The 22,912-nt window shown below is 35.1% G+C and overlaps 1 protein-coding gene across 1 annotated transcript; it reads right to left on the bottom strand.

Annotated features, from left to right (window-relative positions):
• Positions 1 to 3,683: 3,683 nt before the first annotated feature.
• LOC135157518 (geranylgeranyl pyrophosphate synthase-like) lies at positions 3,684 to 13,604 on the bottom strand. Its single transcript, XM_064113373.1, has 7 exons — positions 12,477 to 13,604; positions 11,979 to 12,142; positions 11,059 to 11,160; positions 10,506 to 10,566; positions 9,265 to 9,511; positions 8,252 to 8,301; positions 3,684 to 7,798 (listed from the first exon to the last, which is right to left on the bottom strand). Exons 1-7 carry the CDS (start codon positions 12,512 to 12,514, stop codon positions 7,705 to 7,707), a joined length of 756 nt encoding a protein of 251 aa, XP_063969443.1. The 5' UTR covers positions 12,515 to 13,604; the 3' UTR covers positions 3,684 to 7,704.
• Positions 13,605 to 22,912: the final 9,308 nt, after the last annotated feature.

Genomic DNA, 22,912 nt, shown 5'->3' with positions numbered 1-22,912 from the left:
AGAAACAAACGTTATTGAATGTAATATTCCATCACCTGACTTGACAATTAAATATCTAAAAGACGGCGGAACTTGAACAATTTTCTGGTGGGGTTCACTAACTTTTTATTAGCACCACTGTATTTCATTTTTTAAATTAAAATCATCGTCAAATCATTTTTGTTGTTCCAGAACTTTGCTTTCGTTGAAACCTTCTAAATTTATATCATAATTAGACACATTAATTTGACGAATGATTCACTACCGTAGAATGCATTTTCTATGCTCTATTTTGAAATCCTTTAAGCTGTGACATTCATTTTACTCATCAACGCTAAGTAGTTTGTAAATTGATTTAAGCGTCGCTTCGAAACACATGTGATAGGGCCTATATTAGATTGTAGGCTTATCATATTCTACACGTCTGTAAAATATGGACTGAAATGATGGGTCATTATGGATACTCTGTGAAATCCACATTTAGTTTTCATATATAGATTATTGATTGCGCTGTGAAATTTTTGCTAAATATGTCAAAATCTATGCTACAAACAGATTTTGATTTTAAGGACATTTTATCTCGCTTGCAATTTCTTTTTGAATTTTTCTCACATACGTCATGTTGTGGCCCCTTAAAATGTATGGCTCATCGTGCCACTGCATTTGAAGGAAGACTTTTGAAGAAAAATATCGTGATCAAATATCTTAGGACAAGTCATCCGACAATTTCTATTGCGGAAACTAATCATTGTACTGTTTCTCTTCGGAGAGGTTTTTTTTTGGGAACTTGGTGGAGTTTATCGAAGAAAAGGAAAATATGGACACCAACTACAAAATAGAGAAACACATTGTATATACCCAAAACAATCTACTTTGAATGGTATACCTTATTAAAAAGGCACGTTGTATAATCCAAAGATATTGAAGATTCAAAATGAATAGATTACCTATTACATAACAAGATACTTGTTTTGAGTGTAGTTTGTACAGTCAATTTCGTTCTCCTTCTCACCCCTCTCTTCCCCCCCCCCCCCTCTCTCCCCCTCTCTGTGTCTCTCCCTCCCCCCTCTCTCTCTCTCTCTCTTTCCATCTCTGGAGATGATTGGGCGTCAACTATTTGCGGTCCGTTAAACTTAGGATCCTTATTAATCGCTATTCCCCTCCGAGCTTATGTCAAGTTCAAGCTCTTTTCTTTCCAGCTAATATTCATACCACACATGACCCTGTGTCCCAACCAAGACATGACAGAAACAAGATGATAGATTTCAATTCGGGGCAAGGGTGGATCCAGGATTACAGCGAAAAATAGACACATATGACCAACAGTAGGCCTACATACAGAACAAAGAAAAAAAACGTGTCTAGTTTCATGCTATAGTATAGAGAGCCTAATTACCGCCATCAAAATTATTATAATTTCCCTCACAAATATTGGACGAGCATGAAAAAAAATATCCACGTCAAAAGGAAGGGGCATATTTCCATCCTTTCTTCAAAGGAGGAAGGTGGCACAAGAATCCGGGGGTAATTCATCACATTATGTATACAATTTAATGATAAAAATGCATAATGGGAGCGCATGCATTCTGTGTCTTTATATGGGTCTGCACCTATGTTGGTGATGGGGTGGAGCCTTAAAAAGGGGGGGGGGGTAATCAAGACTCATCATAGCGTTATCATCAATAAACACACATCAATGATCAAAATAATTAAGGAAAAATAGTTTGCATATATTAATAATGCTAGATTAATAAGAATTAATGGTGTCATTGCCTTGCTTACACTCTTAAAATGTTGGGATACAACAATTGATAAAAAAATTTGTCCATCCAACTGTGGGTAGTTTTCAACCAATACTGTGTAGATTTCACCCAAAGCACACATTATTGGTTTAAAACTACCCAGAATTGGATAAAGTTTTAACCAATTGTTGTGTGGACAGTATATGTTGCCCAATATTTTTAAGAGTGTAGAAAGGATGATATAATTGAATCTTGAATCTCGAATTTAGTTTAGGCCTACTTCAGAAGGAAAATGAAATTTGGTAGCAAACCCTACAACCAAATCAAAAACCTAAAATAAAGTTTTATGCATGTATATTTGATAAAGAAAATATCGAGGAAAAATGATTATGCTTCATAATATCAAAATAATGATAGAACAATTAAGCATTAATAATTCAAGTCAAGTTGGCAATCGATATAGAGAAAATCTTTTTACGTATCTGTTTGAGATCTACGCCCTTGCTGCTGGCTATTGTGACGTCACCGATGAGTTATGATATTAGAATGATTATTTAATAAATTCCACATTGGGTTGATCGCTCAAACCTCTGACGTCATCCAAGAAGCGAGGTATCATACTATTGTATTCTCGTTAGTAGAATCGTGTTGATATGGTGTGACTTGAACCGGATCAGATAGCCGACGGACATGTCCTTAAAAGTTGGTCTGATAATTATTCAATCAATCCTAGCCCTATATACCGATTCGAGTTCGAATAAGTGGATTTTTAACGAGAAACATATTATCTCTGACTTCACATGTTTATTCACCCCTTCCATACCAGGCTCTTCCCCCTCTTTTTTATTCATTGTTCTCACTCTATCTCTGACTTTCCTTTACTTCCTTCTCTTTTGAACTCTCGATTATCTCTCAATCTCTATCTCTACTTCTATTTCTTTTGCCTCTTTATTTTGCAATCCCACTCTTTCCCCCTTTCTCTATCTCTACTTCTATTTATTTTGCCTCTTTATTTTGCAATCCCACTCTTTCCCCCTTTCTCTATCTCTACTTCTATTTCTTTTGCCTCTTTATTTTGCAATCCCACTCTTTCCCCCTTTCTCTATCTCTACTTCTATTTCTTTTGCCTCTTTATTTTGCAATCCCACTCATTACCCTTATATTCTTCCCCCCTTTCTACTTCTATTTCTTTTACCCCTTTATTTTGCAATCCCACTCTTTCCCCCTTATATTCCCCCTTTCTCTCTCTCTCTCTACTCCTATTTATTTCGCCTCTTTATTTTGCAATCCCGCTCTTTCTCCCTTATATTGTTTTCTCTCTATCTTATCTTTTCCCTCAATGGTTTTCCCTATCACATTTGCTCTCATCCTGATAAGAATCATTACAATACCAATATAAGCCTTTTCAATTTCAGCCACTGAAGAGGAAAACAAACCAGAAATGAATATTATACCAATGTTGGCGACAGGACAAAAACCAAACTAAATATATCTTAAATCTGTCATCATAAAGGATAATTCAAATCAAATGAATATAAAATGACCTATCATTTCAATTTCTAAAAAGTGCATGTTTCCTCTGGAAAAACAATATTTATAAATGAAAGGGAAACAGACAAGAAAATTATCTCAGATAATTTCAATGTTTAGTTTGAACATTATTGCATTTTTAATAATTACTAATAGGAATGGAAATTAGAATCATACATTATCAACATGATGACACAAATAAAGGATACAAGAAAAATATCACTTCATTTCATTTAGTATTAGTTCATACAAACAGAAAATGAAAGACAAGTTTTTCATGTGATCAATACAATGATCATATATGTATAAATATAAAAAAAAGAGATGACAAGGAAGAACCCCTTTAAATCAATGCTTAAAATACAAACACAAGTTATATTTTTACACAGATATTAAAAACTTAAATTAAAGAGTGTTTTCATTAGAGTGCAAATGAATAGCCTCATCATTGTTTTTCTAAAATCCTGAAGCGTAATTTTTTTCAAATTCTTAATCCGCTGTACCGCAATAATCTTTTTCGAGTCCAAGATATATTTCGGACATATCATTTAGTACTGGTTTCGCTTTAATAAAGACCCTGCTTTCCTAGACATACTGGGCTTAGGAAGAAATGTACTTGCTATTGATTTAAAATTGTGACTAAAACCAAAACAAACTTACTACACTACAATTACATTCCAAGAAACAAACCATAATTGCTAGACATAAAAGTGAGTTTGGAACCTAAAATTGACTTGCAAGTGATTGCACGTTTCTTGTATTAAATAAACCGCTTTCCGCTCGAAAACTCATATTCATGCCCGTACAGAATTCAAATTCCTCTTGAAACTTGCATTAGACGTTATTAAAGATAAATGTCTGTCATAATCTATTCTTAATCTCTAAATTGTCTTTTGATAAAGCTCCTACACACAGTCACAGTCCACTATTCTTAATATTAAAAAAAAAATGTGATGTTGCATGAACTGTGCATCAACCTTTAGATATGAAGGATATTTTATTTGAAAATCACTTTTAAATACAGAAAAATCAGAGGTGAATAACTTGAAATTTTGTTTGGTATTAAATTTCCTGGGTTAAGGGATTTTTTTTTTGAAAGGCAAGTTAATCCCAAGTGACCCCAAATAAAGATATAGCCTAACTAATTACCACATATTAAAGAAGTTATATTTCATGTATATAAACAAAATTAAAATAGGAACATCATGTCATTTTAATTTGAAATTATTTAATTAACTAAAGCCTTAAAGGGGAATCCAGCCTTGGCCATTAAATGTTGTGTTGGGAAGGAGAAAAATAAATTAAACAGAATGGTGAAAGTTTGAAAGAAATCGGACAAGCAATAAGAAAGTTATAGCTGCTTTAAAATTGAAATCACTAATACTATGTAGATTTCAAATTGGCAACTGGGTAAGTAAATTATGACAAGGGGCAAGGACAACTTTCCCATAGGCCATGTACTTTATTATCAGGGATTTGTGGTTTTCTCCTAAATACCCATTCCCCTGGGGCAGTAATATAAATATAACCCAGGTAGTATATTGTTTTATGTCCTCATGAAAGAAAAATAAAATTTGAAATAAAACTTTTTGGAAAAATGACATTTTAGCCATAATATGTCATTGGAGTACATGGAAGAGTAGTCCTTGCCTTACATCACTTTGACATCCAATATGCGGCCAATTTGAAGTCTCCATGGGTATAGTGATTACCAATATTTACAACTGTTAAAAATTCATAACTTTCTTGTTGTTTGTCCTTTATTGTTCAAACTTTCACCTATCAACTTGTCTGATTTTTCTTTTCCTTATAAAAACAAGTTTTTATTTGGGTTGGATTCCCCTTTAAGGTGAATATCACCTGGTGTCATGATATTTATAAACCTTCTTTCTTTATTTCAGAGAGTAAGAATAAAAAGGAATTAATCATATACATGTAGTAGTAAAGAGAAGGAACATGGAAATACAAAATGATAATAATATATTTTTAGCATGATTTAAATAGCACTTCATTGTAGTGTCTTTGGATCTTAACAGCAATTATGAACATACAAATGCCTGAATTGAGAAAAACTACAAAAGGAAAAATGAGATGAAAATATAGTGATACAGAGAAAACAAAGACAAAACAGGAATAGAATAAAGCCAGCATTTTATGCAGTCACATCATGATTTACATGTAAAGCCTAAGTTAAATAAAATCACTCGAGGATGTACAATTCCCGGATAATGCCAGCATGATGCAGGGCAGTCCAGGATAGTATTGCCCCGGATTGAACGCCGACGAGTGCTGATGACTGTACACACGGTATCAACATGTCATCTACATAATGGATCTACATGGACCATGGCAGAAGAGCACGGCATCTACACAAACCATCAGGGCGTCAACTTGTACCAACACGGCAGCTACAGGGACCGTCCCGAATTGCCCTGCCAACACAGCAGTCTACAGATGGCGTCAGATGTTTTAGACCTCCACAAAACTGCCGTTTGGTCTCCCGGACGTTTATGAACCTACACAGACCTCCAAGGCCTTTACGGGGATCTCTCCCCCGGATCATCCCAGATCTGGTCCTGGGTGGTCCGGCATCTACATGTGACTGGGGCTTTAAATCACTTTGGCAAGAATATGTGTGATTGCCATTTGCATACTTCATGAACGTAGCTATTGCCTTTCATATCTGACATCTTGACCTTGAAATAAAAAAAATATCTACAAAGCAATTATATCCAAAAGAAATTACTGACAGCTCATTATGGAAGAAAATACATTTACACGGATCGACACATGCTGTTTACACCACCCTCCCCCCAGCCAATAACAATTACACAAAAAAACGAGGCTTTACTATTCAGCACTAATATCCTGTAAAATCATGAACCAGTTTTACAAGTTGATTCCCTTGAGACTTTGACAAAGCACCGATCTTATTACTAAGTCTCTTGGAGAGGCTTCAATGCATTGGTCACCTAGTTCCTTACTTCTAATCGTTAACATTCCATGCAGTCAAGTGACATGACGAGAACAAAACGATCGTGTGGCAAGAGAAAAATCTACAGATCAAAAATCTTAATCTGAGTCTTCGGTTCACATTCATCTTCGAGCAGTCATAAACACATAGGCCATCTATAAACAGGGAAACATAATTTTCTAAATAGAACAGGACAACATAAAAATGGTGTTACATTTAGCTTTTTGACCACTCTTGAGTTATCACTTTGGTGAAAAACAATTGTAAATGGCAGAATTTCTGCACTACATGAATTGTGATCAAATTATTTGCAGCATGATTTTGATTTACTTAAGCTTTGCAAATCTAAAGATAATTTATAGAACTGCAGCACACAAAGAGCAAATCTGTATAGCACGATATTTGCAGTAACTCAGTACATGCTAAGTGGATCAGCAAAAATATTGTAAAAACAATTTTACAATTTCCAATGAATAAAAACACATTAGCCAAAAAATCCTTTAAAAAAATGATGCACACATCTCAATGGGAGATATGAATTACTCTAACAGTAACTTCTCCACCCCCCCCCCCTCTGCCTTCACATACAAATTAACTTTACTGACCCTGATCCAAGGAAGCATTTTTTATATTGTTACACTGATCCTAGCATTGGTCCTAAGAATCTCCAAACTTGTACTATAGACATATCCTGAAACAATGCTGTGCAAGAAAACATACAAAAGCCTTTCAAGACACCAACGTAAAACCCAGGCAGATGACTGAAGCCTGTGCAGTGTATCAATTTGCCTTTTTCCTCTAGGACAGCTACATGTGATGCCCAGTGAATCTGTTCCTCAGATAGGATGTCAAATATTGATCCTCAGTAGATGAATGTCCACCTTACACTACAACCAATCACACATTTCAAGTCGTATAGTATAGTAAGGGAAAGCTAAGGTGAGATTGTCTATCTTCACAACTAGGTCAGGTATACCTGAGGCAAAGGGTGGTTCACTTCTTGCCTGTTGCACTGGCAAAGATAGCTCAGTCGGTAGAGCAGGGGTTTCAGATTCCGGTGACCCAGGTTTGACTCCTACTTGGTGCGCTAGTGCCCTTTGGTAAGGCATTAGTCCTCATTGCCAGGTTCCTCAGAGAGGACCTTAAGCTGTCGTTCCTCTGGTTTCTTGCTTACAAGCATTCATGCTTTCTTAGCCATAAGGTAAAAAAAAATCACCACCAATCACTGGTGGCATCAAATAACAATACAAATACAGTAGAACTGCTTTAAGTAGACCTTCCATAAGTCGAAGAATCGCCTCAGTAAAAGTATTCTTTTCACACCAGAATATGCAAATCATGTATTATTTAAATTAGTATGTAAATGTACCTAAGTCAAACAGATTTCAGTGTTCCAAAGAGATTTGACATTGGTAGATTCACCTGTAATAACACACGACGGTCATAGATGGAAGTTCAGATGTTACAGGTGGACAAACGTCATTGATCCCTATGCCGTATGAGTTTTCCAAGTTCTTCCAAGATGGATTCTAAGATGGGGTTTCCTCCTAGGTTTGTTATATGTTGATAAGCCCTGGGATGAAAAATAAAATGAAATAATGATAATAACAATATCCTGAACTTTGATATATACTGTATCTGATTTTGTTCACACAGCTAAAGAATACACGGAAGATAAATGAAAATAAAATTCGTGCAGACATTGACAGAAAAATAATTAATTTAATCTCCTAGGTAAATAAATTAAATACATGTTAGTATGTGGAATGAAATTGGTATGGTGTTTCTGGTCATTTATTTTCTCCCATTTTTTAAGCAATCTAAACTATAATGATTTTGGGGAGAATTTTTTTCTTTCTGGGCTTCATATTACAACATATCACAGACACAGGTGACAAGTGGGACCTTGCAGCTCAGATTTTTAAAAATCATATCAATGTTAGCAAATGCCTTTAATGGAAGGGAAACAATTCAAACGAAAGTACCATGATCTGTGAATATATTACAGAAATATATGCATACTTACTGCTTTTCTAGATCAAAGAGCACTGTCCTTGTATATTCAAATGAACCAAACTGCATAGAAAAACAAAACAAAAATAAATACACATAAATTTTATAAAAAATAAAGTGTGTCTTAGAAATATCGAGCTCATACAAATAGAAATGTTCTTTTCCAAATTTTGGCTTGTAATTTCCTTGAAGGTCCCATATACAACACAGGGGGACATATGAAAGTGAGCTATCTGCTAAACTTATCGTTTATATGCTGACTGGTGTTACATCAAGCAAATTGTATATGCACTTATCATTCTTGGACATCAAAGTAATGTGTTTGGAAAGACACATTTTCTCACTGCAATGACTAGATTCAGTGTAAATATGCCATGGTAATCGCCATGGTAATTTGATAACGCATTGATGCAGAGTTTTATTGCCCAATGCAAATGCATTGTGGGATGGCCACTCTGCAGTAGTATTGCAGCAATATCTAAATTTAGTATAAATGTAGTAATAGTCTTGTTTACAGTTTTCAAAATTCCGCGCTGCCACCAGGGCAAATAAGTCGACTCTACTACAAGCAGAAAAATCAGAGAAAAATATTAGTGAAGGTTAGAAGAAAATTTGTCAAACAAAATAGCTATGAAAAAAAAAATTGATGTTGTTGGCGAGCAGCTCCTCTGTATGTCATGTGATATATTTCCAAAAATGTAAACTTTCTGAAGAAATTGAAGATGATATTATTTGTGGGTTGGATAGATCATCAGACACATCACTCCATACCCCTTCCCCCCTTCTAAAAGAAAAATATTCATATTCATCATGTTCCATTATATAAATGAAAATTCATGGAATTTATATCACATAATATATGAGGAGCTGATTGCATATAACATCACAAATAAAAAATTTTGAAATTCATGATGTCCTCTCTTTAAATTTAAAAGCAATTTTTATAATATCTACATCTTGTATATTTTTCTGCTTTTATTAAAACCAACTTATCGTGAGACTGAACTTCGCCTTTCACCGACCTACCTTTTCTAGCAGGTCTACACAGTATTTCTTGACATCCATGTCTTCCGTCCTCTGTCTTAGGATACTCATAACCTGTGTGTTCTCGGGTCGACTGCGGATCCCATGGATCAAAGGGAAGGAGAACTTGCCCTCGGTGAGGTCCTCACAGTAACTCTTGTTCTCAGTGTACTGCCTGGAGCAGAGGTTGGCATAGTCATCTCGGATCTGGAAGTACAGGCCCAAGATGTCACTCAAGGGTTTGAAGTCACTGGAAAAGACAAAGAAATCAAACCTTGGTGAACAAATGCTAAGCACTGCAAATAGGTTTGATCAGATTTTCCACTGATAAGAGGTTTTCTTTTACTGGATTTGCTTTGTTTTTCATGATTTTACACTGTTATTTTGGGAATTCAAAGAACAAAAGAGATGTGTTTTGCATGAAATTCTCTGAATTCTGTTTTTTAATCCTGATTTCTGTGATTTTTTTTCTGTACAGCAGAAAACTGTTTACCTTAATCTAACTGTTACTTAGGTGGTTGAAGCCATCGCAAAAAAAAGATAATACTGGCATTAGATATACCTAAGGATTGACAGTCAAGCTATCTGGAATGTTGAGCCTTCGTTTCTCATACCCCGTTTTCCAGTAGTTTTCTTTACATATCTGGTTTATAGTCTTTTAGGACTTCATCCAGTTTAAAAAAAGAGATAATATTGGAAACTTTTTTTGCCTAATATTTTAACCTACTTCCTTTCTCTAATTCAACTCTTCAAGAACCACAGGCTTGTCAGGATAAACTACATGGGTAACTGTAAACATCTTTTTTTTATAGAAAATATTTACTCTACTACAGTATAAGGCAATACAAAAGAACTGACCATCATCTTCTATAAAGATATTGAGATAGATAGAAAGATAGATATAAGGATAGACAGACAGACAGACAGACAGATAGATAGATAGATATATAGATAGATAGAAATAGTCTGCTTCGGCATATGGAATAAATAATCACAAATGGTTTTAGTAAATGCCGTAGAAATAGAATCGTAGATTTTAAAAGGAGCGTAGCTCTCAAAATTGAAAGGTAAAGTCACACTCTTCGTCAGTGCCCACGATGTGACAAAAAAAAAGAGAATTCAAATCTGTTTCTGAAACAGTCGTGAAAAACATGATAGATAAACTTTCCTGTAGATATACAGGAAGTGACACAACTACTTATTGCAACATTAGACAGATGTTTGACAATATTTTCAAAACCTACCTTTTGTTTGTGCTGAAAAGTTGCATGAGCCTGACAGCTAAACCGAACAAACCTCCAGTTTCTGTTATAAGAGTATATCAAAGTTTACATCATTATTACTATAAACACTGGAAATACTGACTGCTTTAAACATTTTTTTCATAAACTTAGTTATCAACAATATTACTACTAACAATAAAATCATGAGCCAATCGCAGTGTCGGGGTGGATCAAAAGTTTCAATATTAGGAGGGCATTGATAACAATTTTGACAAGCCCCCCCCCCCCAAAAAAAAAAGACATCATTACAAAATTGCAAAGCAAAGCAAAAGATTGAGAAAATTTTTCTGCATAATTGTGGACTTATTTCTTAAAGAGGTGAGGGTACAAGTTACCAAAGGTTTTTTTTTGGTTAAAAATGGAAGGCACTTTGCAGGGTACTCAATGCTAAATGTCATTATTAACCTTACAAATGCACAGGCATTACAAGGAATAAGTATTACTGCAAGGTGCCTACATGTATACATTTGCTTCACCTGGGTTGAGTGCAGCACAATGATGCTATGGTACTCACTCTTTATGACCATCTCTTTGTATTCTTCCTCTGTGGGGCATGTATAGGAGTCTCTCCAATAGATGTCCATACCCTGTCCTTGGTGCAATAAGACTAGCTGCTCTGAAATCACAAACAATTATAATAATAGTTATTTGACTTGTGACATTTTAACCTAAATACTTGTTTGTGTTCTACCTATAGCAAGTTACGAGTTACATATCCACCAAATTTTAGTGATTGATGTCATCTCATGATCTGAAATTTTAAAGTAGTGTGCTCATCTACTAGGCTACAGATCATGTAACCTTTAACAGTACACTTGTCTTTCTGAGACATGTTAGGCAAGACATTGTGATATTACATGATTCAGCTTTGTTGTAAGACCTGCCACTTTCTTCATTCATCTGTCAGACTCCTGAATTCCACAAGGTTATGTACGGTCAGTTATGTACACTCCTCCCGTAATGTCTAACATTGGGGTGCTTATAATAGTTATACCAGTCACGTAGTAGTCGTATATGCATTCCTTCCTCAAGGAAGTTATCAAAACCCATAATGTTCTTCGTTTAAACTGATTATACTTACCTTACCCTACTTTTATCTACCTATGGTTAAAATCACTATTTATTTTCCATAGGGGCTTGCCAATACAAGCTTTGCTTTTCAATAAGTCCCTCATTTTCATTTTCATATGTTAACTATGACCTGTAATTTTGAATTATTTCATTATCATTGTGTTTAAAATTACGACCTATTTATTTACCGATTAATTTTTGTATGATGTTATCTGTAACTGAAGCATCTATTATGACATTTAATCTGATTTGTATATCAGCATGTATAATATGTTTGTTGTGTTTATTATCTGAAAATGAAAATAAAAACAAATTGAATTGAATTGATTTGAAAAGGAGATAAAAAGTAAGATTTCAACCAACCTGTAAATATTGTCATTGCATCAGGATGATCAAACTGCATTACTTCCTTCAGGCCAAGGAAATATATATAGTTGGCCGAGTTGATAGTTTGTGCTATACCATAGATACTGTGTGCTACTGGAATGCCCCGTCTGAGCTTAGAACTGTCCTCTATATCATCAATTCTGTAAGAATAATCAAATTCAAGTACATTCAACACAGTGTGTATAATAGAAATTTCACTATACATATTTGTATTGATAAAACAACCATCATATCATTATCATTATTCCATCACTGTATACATTAAACTTCTAACATAATCCTATAGACCTATTGTTGTTTGTATCATTATGTCATTATCTTTGAACATTAATAGTAACGTATTCAAATGTCGTGTACTACTATAATTCTTACTTTTGTTTTATACACTCATAACACCGGAGGGGGTAATAGGATGTACATAATTCTAAAAATTCTACAAAATATTGAAGGAAAAAAAGAGAGAAAATAACTCACTGCAGAAGTGAAACTGTCACCATGTGCCGCACCACCATTTGAATGTATGCCTAAACAGAATTCCAACTCGATGTGGAGAAGGATCTCTTTCTTGCTATCAAAGAAAATAAGCTACAGAAACTTTTCTTGCATCAGGCGTGATGCCAGATCACAGACCGACACAGAATGCTTACCCTTACAGATCAATGATAAAATTAAACAAGGTGTGAACAAATTCCTACTGAAACTGTTTCTTGCAATGGTACTTGCATTTTCGATGATCATCACTACGGTTTCATTTCTAAGATGGCATAAACCCCTAGATCTCACTTCGACGCACACGCTACTCTTTTTAGAACGATGTTTGGAGATGGCATTCGGCATTCCACTCATCGACATACTCCATTTCCAAGCGTTCATCACCAATAAAAGTTCACGACGTTTTCCTGTAAGACATGGGATATCAATTCTTCATGGATTGGCCGCGAACAACGAACTGATTCTGCTGCTTGGATGTGACGGTATATTCATTCTGAACTTATTTCGTCTCGTTGGAGCTATCATCTTCTTGCTATCGTCGGCAGCTTTACCCAGCGATCAGGAAATAGCATATTCCGTCATCCCGTATACAGCTTTCAAGATTTACCTAACCTGGCTAATGACCTCGTTTTTGTTCATAGCACAACGGTAGTTCTATGATGATGTTCAGAAAATCAAGTGGACCCTAATCTGTTCCGTGACAGGGATGCTTAGCGGAACCGTTTGGCTATTGTCAAACACAACCTTTAATCCTTGGCTTGGGTTGCGATTGTTTTACGGGGAGAGAAATGGATTGTATTTGGGGAAACTCCTGAACCCCTTTGTAAGTCTTTTTGGTATCCATTTTTGCTTGGTTGCATTTGAAACATTAAAAAAAAGTTTGTGTGACAAGGAAAACAGTTTCCTCCACTTTCTAATAACTCCGCTCAGATCCTTCTATAATATATAGTCATAAAAATAAAGCAACCAAGTTGCTTTGGGGGACGGGGGAGACACACCCCTAAAAACTTCAGTTGAAGAACGTGAAAGGAAAAGGGCGTGTCCTCCTGCTCCTCCGCAAAAATAGGGGGAATCCTCGTATTTCGTAGAATGGGCGCTCTTGTAATCTAAATTTAAGATCATTTAAGGTAGCAATCACTCTTATAAAAATAGATGTCGAATACCAGTAAACTTGGGGGCAGCAGGAAGTATCCATTTGCTATATTGAAGATTATGATAATGGGATTCATCTCGTGTACAAATTTTGATGTGACGAATTACACACCTTCTAAAGGTAATACTCTCCTTTTGTCTGTCCGTTGCTCTGCGTGTCAATAGAAATGAAATAGTGTCGAAGGGCAATGGGACAAACGTGATAAAGTAATTTACTCTTTAGCACGAGTGTGATCGATGTATTATGTATATGTATTATTATCTCAACAAAATAATGTCTTCGTCCTTTTATGTATTTTACTCATGATGTAAATTTTTTTGCACAAAAATGTGAATTTCCATTTTCACTATTCTATCATAGAAACGAATTCTGCATCCATTGCATGACCAACTTGTAACCGCTCTTTACCCCCCCCCCCCTCCCCCCTCTCTCTCTCTCTTTCTTATCCACTCAGCTTGCAAGGTAATTATAAGTGTGTGGAAGAAAAAAAAGAAGCCTGGAAATTGATAAAGACATGGAAAGAAAGGGAAAATGGCTTATTGAAAGTCAAAACAAGGAAAATATACAAAGGAATTAAAACCAAATATACAGTATACGCTAAAAACAAAAAGGGTGTGCTGTCACATGAGAAACTAAATATCATCCGTGACTTTATGTCAAGTGAATCCGATACTAAACCAGTACTTTATCATAGTTACAACGTCGCCTTTATGTCTATTCAACCTCTGATTATTCTCGTACACATTAACTAAAACCATCACTACCAGGAGATGGCCAGTCATTAAAGTGCATTATGATTTGCGTAATGCATGTCATGCACTTTTCATGCTACGTTGTTAACCACTATCCATTGGTGCTCTATCAACATCCTTCCTCCTCGATTCTCATTCCCCATTTGTACATTTATTTCCTACGACAGCGTAGTGTCTCATTCTGACACATCGTATATAGGCCTAGGATAATATCAATGCAAATACGATGGATCACCAATTTGCAGAACTCTCCCAATTTAAAGCAACAATAATGATGTGTTTCTTCGTCACTCTGGGGATATGCTGCACTGTTTTACCATCGGTGATTGGGAGCAACTTTGATAGTTTGTCTAATGCAGAGGATCTAGGTTACGCGATAACGAGTGGCGTATTGATTCTCGTCATACTCTGTTGTGATATCATCATGATTAAGTTCCTTCGTGGGAAAGCAGCGTTTCACCAAGCTCAAGAAATTTTTTGGCCCACATGTTGCCGTCATTGTGCCAAAGCTGTCGGGATACTGGTAACAGGAGGGCGACCTGACACAAGTATTGGACATCGCCAAGAGAATAATGACGCTAGCCAAGAACCGAATTCTGAACAATTTTCTTGCATCGCAAAGGGCAGAAGTACACCGTCCGTTGGCCAGTCAACTGCTTCTTCGGTTGTTATTGAGGGACGTGCCCATACCTCTGGACATCATGGGCCAATTGATCCTGACATTTGTTCACAAAAACCAGGATCTAGAAAGAAGATCAACATCGCCGAACCCTCAGATATTGGTATGAATGGAGACTCCTTAATGCCACAATCAACGATGGAAAACCAGGCTCCAAATACGGATATCAGATGTACATTTCTGGAAGAACACAGTGAAAATCAAGACGGAAAGTCCGAAGGTTTTCAACAAAGTTACCAAGATATGGATGCTCGTTCCCCGTCACTGTTTAAACGTCCTCATAAATCTCTTCTGCGAATATTTACCGTACTGGCGGCCGTTAGCATGCTCAAAATTGTATTAGTAATAATTGGAGATATCTTGTGCATCTTCCAAAGCGATGAGACTTACAGGAGAAAGGTCTCCTTCGTTGCACACGCTCTTTTGAATGCGACATGCGGAAGTGTACTCGTTATATTGGTGTTCCTTTTCAATTCTTCTTACGATGCTGTCTTCACCAGAAAGGGTAAATTTTGCTACCCAATAGGCTTCATGTTCGCTGGCTGCATTTGGGTTACACTTTCGCAAAATGGTTATCCGTCCGATTTAAACAACAATGAACCAGCACATCATCTGGGTCATCCAGAGCGTCCATGTAAACTGAACGGATCATCTTTCGGACAATTTCTTCCGGATTTTCAGGAAAAAATAGATCCATTCTTAGTAGAGTGTGGTATTTTAGCTGCTGGTATATTTTGGCACATGTGGAGTAATTCCTTACCAGAGGCCGTTTTGAAACTGTCACCATGTGCGACTCCGCCATTTGAACGTGTGCCTAAACAGAATTCTAAATCGATGTGGAAGAGGATGTTCACCTTTCTTTCAAAGAGATTAAGCTATCGAAACCGGTTAGGTAATTACTATACCAATAATTCACGATTTGACATTGAATCCCTACCCCTACAGATCAACATTCAAATTAAACAAAATTTTAACAGATTCCTATTGAAAATGTTTCTTGCAATGTTACTTGCAGTTTTGTTGATCATCACTACAATTTCATTTCTAAGGTGGCATAAACCCCTAGATCTCACTTCGACGCACACGCTACTCTTTTTAGAACGGTGTTTGGAGATGGCATTCGGCATTCCACTCATCGGCATACTCCATTTCCAAGCTTTTATCACCAATAAATGTTCACAACGTTTTCCTGTAAGACATGGGGTATCAGTTATTCGGGGATTGGCTGGTAGTGATCAGATCCTGTTGCTTGGATGCGGCGGTATATTCATCCAGAGCTTATTTCGTCTCGTCGGAGCCGTAACGATTATGGCTATTGATTCCGCATCTTTATCCATCGACGATCAGAAAATAATATACTCCATCATCCCGTATGCTCTCTATAGAATTTACTTGATTTTGCTAATGACCTCGTTTTTGTTCATAGCACAACGGCAGTTCTATGATGATGTTCAGAAAATCAAGTGGACCCTAATCTGTTCCATGTATACAGGGATGTTTAGCGGAACCGTTTGGCTATTAGGAAATACAAGCATTCGACCTTGGATAGGGTTGGAGTTGTTTTTCGGGGAGGGAAACGGGTTGTATTTTGGTAAAATCCTGAACCCCTTCGTAAGTTTATTCGATATCCACTCTTCACTAGTTGCATTTGAGATATTCAAAGAAGTTAATAATGATTATAAATATTTATGAAATAAGAAAGAGAGTTTCTCCATGCACCATCGAATAGATCTGTCGCCACGGACCTTCAGTGTGCCGTTTGGGCACGATGGTTTTTTTTGTTTTTTTCTCAATATTGTGAATATGTAGATGTCATCGATCGAACTTTACCAAGGACATATTTTTATCACGAAGTTATAAATAATGTTATATGCCCAATAGAGTCAGAACCATAAACTGTAGTTGATGTTACACTGTAAAAAATGGGGTGTTAAAACTGACACCAGTTGGTGTCTCTAGAGGACCACACCCTGAGGTGTTAAAATAACACCCTAGAGATTGAACATAACACCAAAGAGTGTAAATGTAACAATCAAAGGTGTTGTAATATCACCCATAGGTGTTTAACTAACACTGTAAATCTAACACCGCTGTGGTCTCTATGTCTCTATGTACACCGGTTAACACTACAGTTTTTTCTGTGTATCAATTCTGATCTTATTCATTTTTTTTTTAAATCTTTTTCCCCTCCACAGGGATTTTATTGGCAATCAAAAATCAATAGGTACAGAGCACAATGAATAATACAATCACTGATATAAACAATGAACTGACAAGTATAACAAAATAATTTTACATGTTGAAGTCAAACAATAAAAATATTTTTTAACCGAAACCATCTTTTGTCAAATCTGCGTTGTTTGAAATTTAGTTGGGCAATGTATTTCTCATTTTGATAATAATTGATTATTGAGGATTTACTGAAACTGAAAAGAGGAATTGTATTGTTTATCTTACAATCATACACAGTTTTTCTTACTATAATAAAAATTGTTTTTTCCAATAAATCCGAGTATTTTATTTTCATCTGAAAAGTGTAGAGTCTCACTGGTTTTGGTCCTAATCCAAACCTCTAACTCTTTCCAAATGTGATTAACATGCCTGCACTCCGAGTATAGATGCAAAACCGTTTCGATTTCTTTTCGGCAGAAGGTGCATTTGTTTACTGAAACTAATTTCAATTTGAAAAGCAAATCATTTGTAAATAATATACGTTGCACAACCTTATTTTGAAACCAACGCAACGTCACATCAATGGTACACTGAAAACCCAATGAGCAATAAGATTCCCACCTTTTATCGTTCAGATCAAATATGCACTTCCATTTAAGAAAGCTTTTGTTTTCTGTTTCAATAGAATGGAATAAATATGCGAGCATCCTTTTTTATGTTTAGTAATAAATGATAGCACATCTGGAATTAATGGTTGGGGGATTCTATTGAAAGTGGACCTTTTGTAGGCTTCCTTGATAGCAGCACACAGTGAATGATAAAAAAGAAAATTTGACTGGACATCATAAAGATCCTGAAAATCTTTGAAAGATAAAAAATGCCCTCCTTCATCCAAAATATCATTAATGAAACGAATACCCCTTTCACTCCATTTCTTCATATATATTGGCAAATTGCCTATTTTGATGTTATTATTCCATAAAGGATGTGAAGATACATTAACATGGTTATTATAATAGATAGTTAAGAAATTACTATAAGCAAAAAACATTTCACTCCAGAAAGAGTTATAGGTCTGTTTTGATAATTCTCGAAAGTAGTGACTACCCATATATGTCATATACAAAAGAACATCTTGTTGTCTTGGCAAGGATAACGTAAGAAAGCATAGAATGTAACTATCAATTGATCCGTTTACAATTCTCCTAATCCAAGAAATCTTTAATGATTGACAATGTGAATATATGTCTATCATTTTAACCCCGCCGTTTAAATATGTTTGGGACATTTGAATCCTACAAACTTTGTCCGGTTTTTCCTCCCATATGAATTTGTAAAATAATGAATTTAAATCCTTTAAAACTTCGTCACTAGGATTCGGAAGAGACATGAGGTAATTAAGTTTAGAAACCAACAAGGATTTAACCACAATTACTCTTCCTAACACAGTTAGATATCTTTTTAACCATGATGTCATTTGACTCTTTATTTTTATAATTTTTTCGTTGTAATTATACTGTACCATCTTCTGCAAATCAGTACAAAAATCAACACCTAGATATCTAAAGAATTCATCAAATACCCATGTTAAATTACGATCAATAAGTATCTTATCTTTTTTGTTTTTATTTAGCCCTATCCAAATCGCTCGTGTCTTATGAATATTTATTTTTAATCCAGATATTGCAGCATATTCATCTAAAATATTTAATGCGATATTCAATTCCGAAGCGGTACCATTTAACGTGAGTAAAGTATCATCCGCATACTGAATCAATTTCAAATTTTGTTCAGATATCCTTATTCCATTAATACACTTTGTATTTCTAAATAAAATTCCAAGAATCTCTGCACACAAGAGGAAAATATAGGGAGATAATGGGTCCCCCTGGCGACAACCTCTTTCGATTCTAAATCTCGGAGTGAGGTGACCATTTACCACAATACAAGATTGAATATTTTCATAGAAGACATTAAACCATTGTACAGTGCGTCCCAGAAAAAACGAAACCGAGATTTAGCGATGATTTATCATATCTTAATCATAAATAAAATAGACAAATGACCTACCAATGTAAAGCTTAGAATCTCCTCTTTCATCTGATATTACTTAGATAATTCCCCATTCACGCATGAGTGAGCAAAAACAATTTGAAGAAAGGATACCAAAAACTCATTTGGCGGGGGGTATCTGAATTTCAAAGAGAAAATCACATGACTGAAAAGTTCAATATCTGCTCTTTTATTTGATACCTTAATCACAGAAAATGGTCTAGAAGTAAAAAAGTTATGATCCCTCGAAACAATGCTTGTATTTCCATAATTTCATTAAATAAACGTGTTTTCACTGGCTTCCCACAGAAGCTATCGCACGGTAACAAAAGACTTAATGCATGGCTGATCGTCAACAAAACGGAATGTCGAGAGAGTTTGAACGCTAGCCTGTAAAACCTCTTCATTTTATGAAATTATTGAAATTCAAGCCTTATTTCAAATAACCAGAACTTTGTTATTTCTTGACCATTTTCTGTAATTGAGTTATCAAATTAAAGAGCAGATATTGAACTTATTAATCATGTGGTTTTCTTTTTAAAACCCAGATACGGCCCGCCAAATGAGTTTTTGGTATCCTTTCTTCAAATTGTTTTTGCTCACTCATGCGTGAATGAGGAATTATCTAAGTAATACCAGATGAAAGAGGAGATTCTAAGCTTTAAAATGGTAGGTCATTTGTCTATTGTATTTGTGATTAAGTTATGATAAATCATCGATAAATCTCGGTTTCGTTTTTTTGTGGGACGCACTGTATAATCGATGGGCCAAAATTAAAGTATTTAAAAACTTTTATAATGAAGCTGTGAGAAATCGAATCGAAAGCCTTTTCGAAATCGATTAAAAGCAATAAACCGGGGATATCGTTCACATCTATATACAAAAGCAAATCATATAACAGTCGAATATTTTCACCAATAAACCGGCCTTCCATGAAACCTTTTTGGTTCTCATGTATTAAAAAAGGAAGCACCTTTTTGAGTCTATTTGCGATACATGCCGAAGCTATTTTGTATGTAACATTCAAAGATATTGGTCTCCAATTTCGAAGATACAGTCTTTCTTTTTTATTTTTGGGAATAAGAGATATCACACCAAGTTTCTGAATCTGTGACATGCTTCCTGACTTAAAGGCAAAATTTAAGCATCTAAGCAAAAAAAAGTTTATATCTTTCCAGAAATGTTTGAAAAACTCGACTGTATACCCATCTAGTCCGGGAGATTTACAATTCTTCATATTTGTCAATGATTGATATATCTCCTCTATAGTAAGCTCGCCTTCCAAAGATTGAGATAAACAGTCTGTTAACTTGGGTACATCAGCATAATTTAAAGAGGTGTTCAAATTAATATCAATGACCTCGTTCTTTCGATACAAATCTGAATAAAAACGTAAAATCTCGGATTTGAATATTTTCCTGAAGACAAATAGTTTTATTTTCGTTATCAATCAGTCTATTTATTTGTTTGTTCACTGCATTCCCTTTTTCTAAATTTAAGAAGTATTTTGAAGGTTTTTCACCAAATTCCATCCATTTGACCTTTGATCTCATCTTTAGACCAGCTATCTTTTCTTTTTTTATCAAATATAACTGAACTTTCTTGTTTTCCAACATCTCAATATATTTATTTGTATCATGTCCATTTAACATACCAATTTCTAAGGCTACAATTTCCTTTTCTAAATCATTTTCTAAATCATGCATTCTTTTCTTTTTATTCACAGAATATGAAATCGTCTCACCCCTTATTAAAGTCAATAAGGTGTCAAAAAATAATTGGTCATTAACCATAAATTTACAATGCTCGTAGTTATCACGCGGGAAGTTTATATCACCGTCACGTTTTACAATATAAGTTTCAACTGTTTCTGCAATTAGCTGTCTTATTCTATATGTATAATCATCGTCTTACAATCAGGAGTTGTTAAATTTCCAATAACCGGGACCGATTTTGTCACGATTCAAACATAATGATAGGTTTACCCATGAGTGATCTGATCTGTAACCAGGTACTACCTCTGTACTGTCAATTACTGACATTAATTCTTTTGAGACTAAAAAGAAATCTAATCTGGCAGCCTTGTAAGGAATAGGCTGACGCCATGTAAATACTGTATCACTGCCATGCAATTCCCTCCATGGGTCAATCAATTCTAAGTTAATCTTCATCTCGTCAACCCTTTGTTTCGCTTTGGGATTGTTTAGTCGGATATAATTGTGTGTATCCTTCTCAAAATCCTGAACCAAATTCCAGTCACCACATATGATTGTAAACGGGTTGTTGAAATCCAATATTAATTTCTCAATGTGTGCATAAAAGCCAACATTATCCGTGTTAGGACCATACAGTGAAATCAAAGTAATACTGTAATCATATAACATCATATCTATAGCAACAAAATTTCCATCATTACATTTTTCAGTTCTTATTACTTTCACTGGTACATCATCACGAAATAAAATCACAACGCCTCTTGCGTTTGATGTTTTGTTACTAAAAAAACAATTGTTTCCCCAAAATCTTTTTATATCATCTTCTTTATCAGTGTTAAAATGTGTATCTTGTAAACAGCATATATGATAATTCTTTAATTTCAATAATTCAAAAACATATCTTCTCTTCACTGAATTGCCTAAACCTCGGCAGTTCATTGAAACAATCTTTATACTACTCTTCATAAAACTGTTTTTTTCTTTATATTATAAAAACCAACAAATCCTGTGGAGTTTATCCTTTCTTTAAAAACAGAAAACGACATTATTACCAAAATAATAAACAAGCTACAAATACAAAAGTGGTTTCCACTTCTCCTGAACAATGACAAAATACATATATAATAATTCAAGATAAGATGATACGGTGACCTGTTCAGTCGTGGTTCTAGCCTAGACTTATAGGCTCGAGACAAATAACCAAAAAATACAAATGAGACAAAACACATAGTGATCCTGGTATAATTACACACAGTGTTTACTATTAAAAACATTCAGATAGAGGACTGATCTATACTCCAAAAAAGAGAGCAGGAGGATTTTTACTTTCTCTTTTTTTAAAAGGTATGTAATAGCCATACTAATATCATAAGTATTAAAATAAAAAACATTAACCGTCTTCTTGGTCATGATAATCAGAAAAACATAGTTTGATATTCTGTTGATGTGTCGATAATGATCATAATCTGTCTTTACATTTATCTCACTCCATTTGGTTTCCTCGATTATTTTTTTTTTACACGTTTTACCTTTTGGAATGATTCTATTGTAAGTCTGTCACGTGGAGTGTTTTTAACGGTCCCGGTCTATCTTTAGCACCTTCCTTGTACTTAAAGGGGAATCCAGCCTTGGCCATAAAATGTTGTGTTGGGAAGGAGAAAAATAAATTAAACAGAATGGTGAAAGTTTGAAAGGAATCGGACAACCAACAAGAAAGTTATAGCTGCTTTAAAATTGAGATCACTAATACTATGTAGATTTCAAATTGGCAACTGGGTAAGTAAATTATGACAAGGGGCAAGGACAACTTTCCCATAGGCCATGTACTTTATTATCAGGGATTTGTGGTTTTCTCCTAAGTACCCATTCCCCTGGGGCAGTAATCTAAATATAAC

The sequence above is a fragment of the Lytechinus pictus genome, chromosome 18, assembly GCF_037042905.1.
Source record: "Lytechinus pictus isolate F3 Inbred chromosome 18, Lp3.0, whole genome shotgun sequence".
Classification (NCBI taxonomy): Eukaryota; Metazoa; Echinodermata; class Echinoidea; order Temnopleuroida; family Toxopneustidae; genus Lytechinus; species Lytechinus pictus.
The sequence above is the reverse complement of the archived record's forward strand: the minus strand, read 5'-3'. Positions and strand labels throughout refer to the sequence as shown.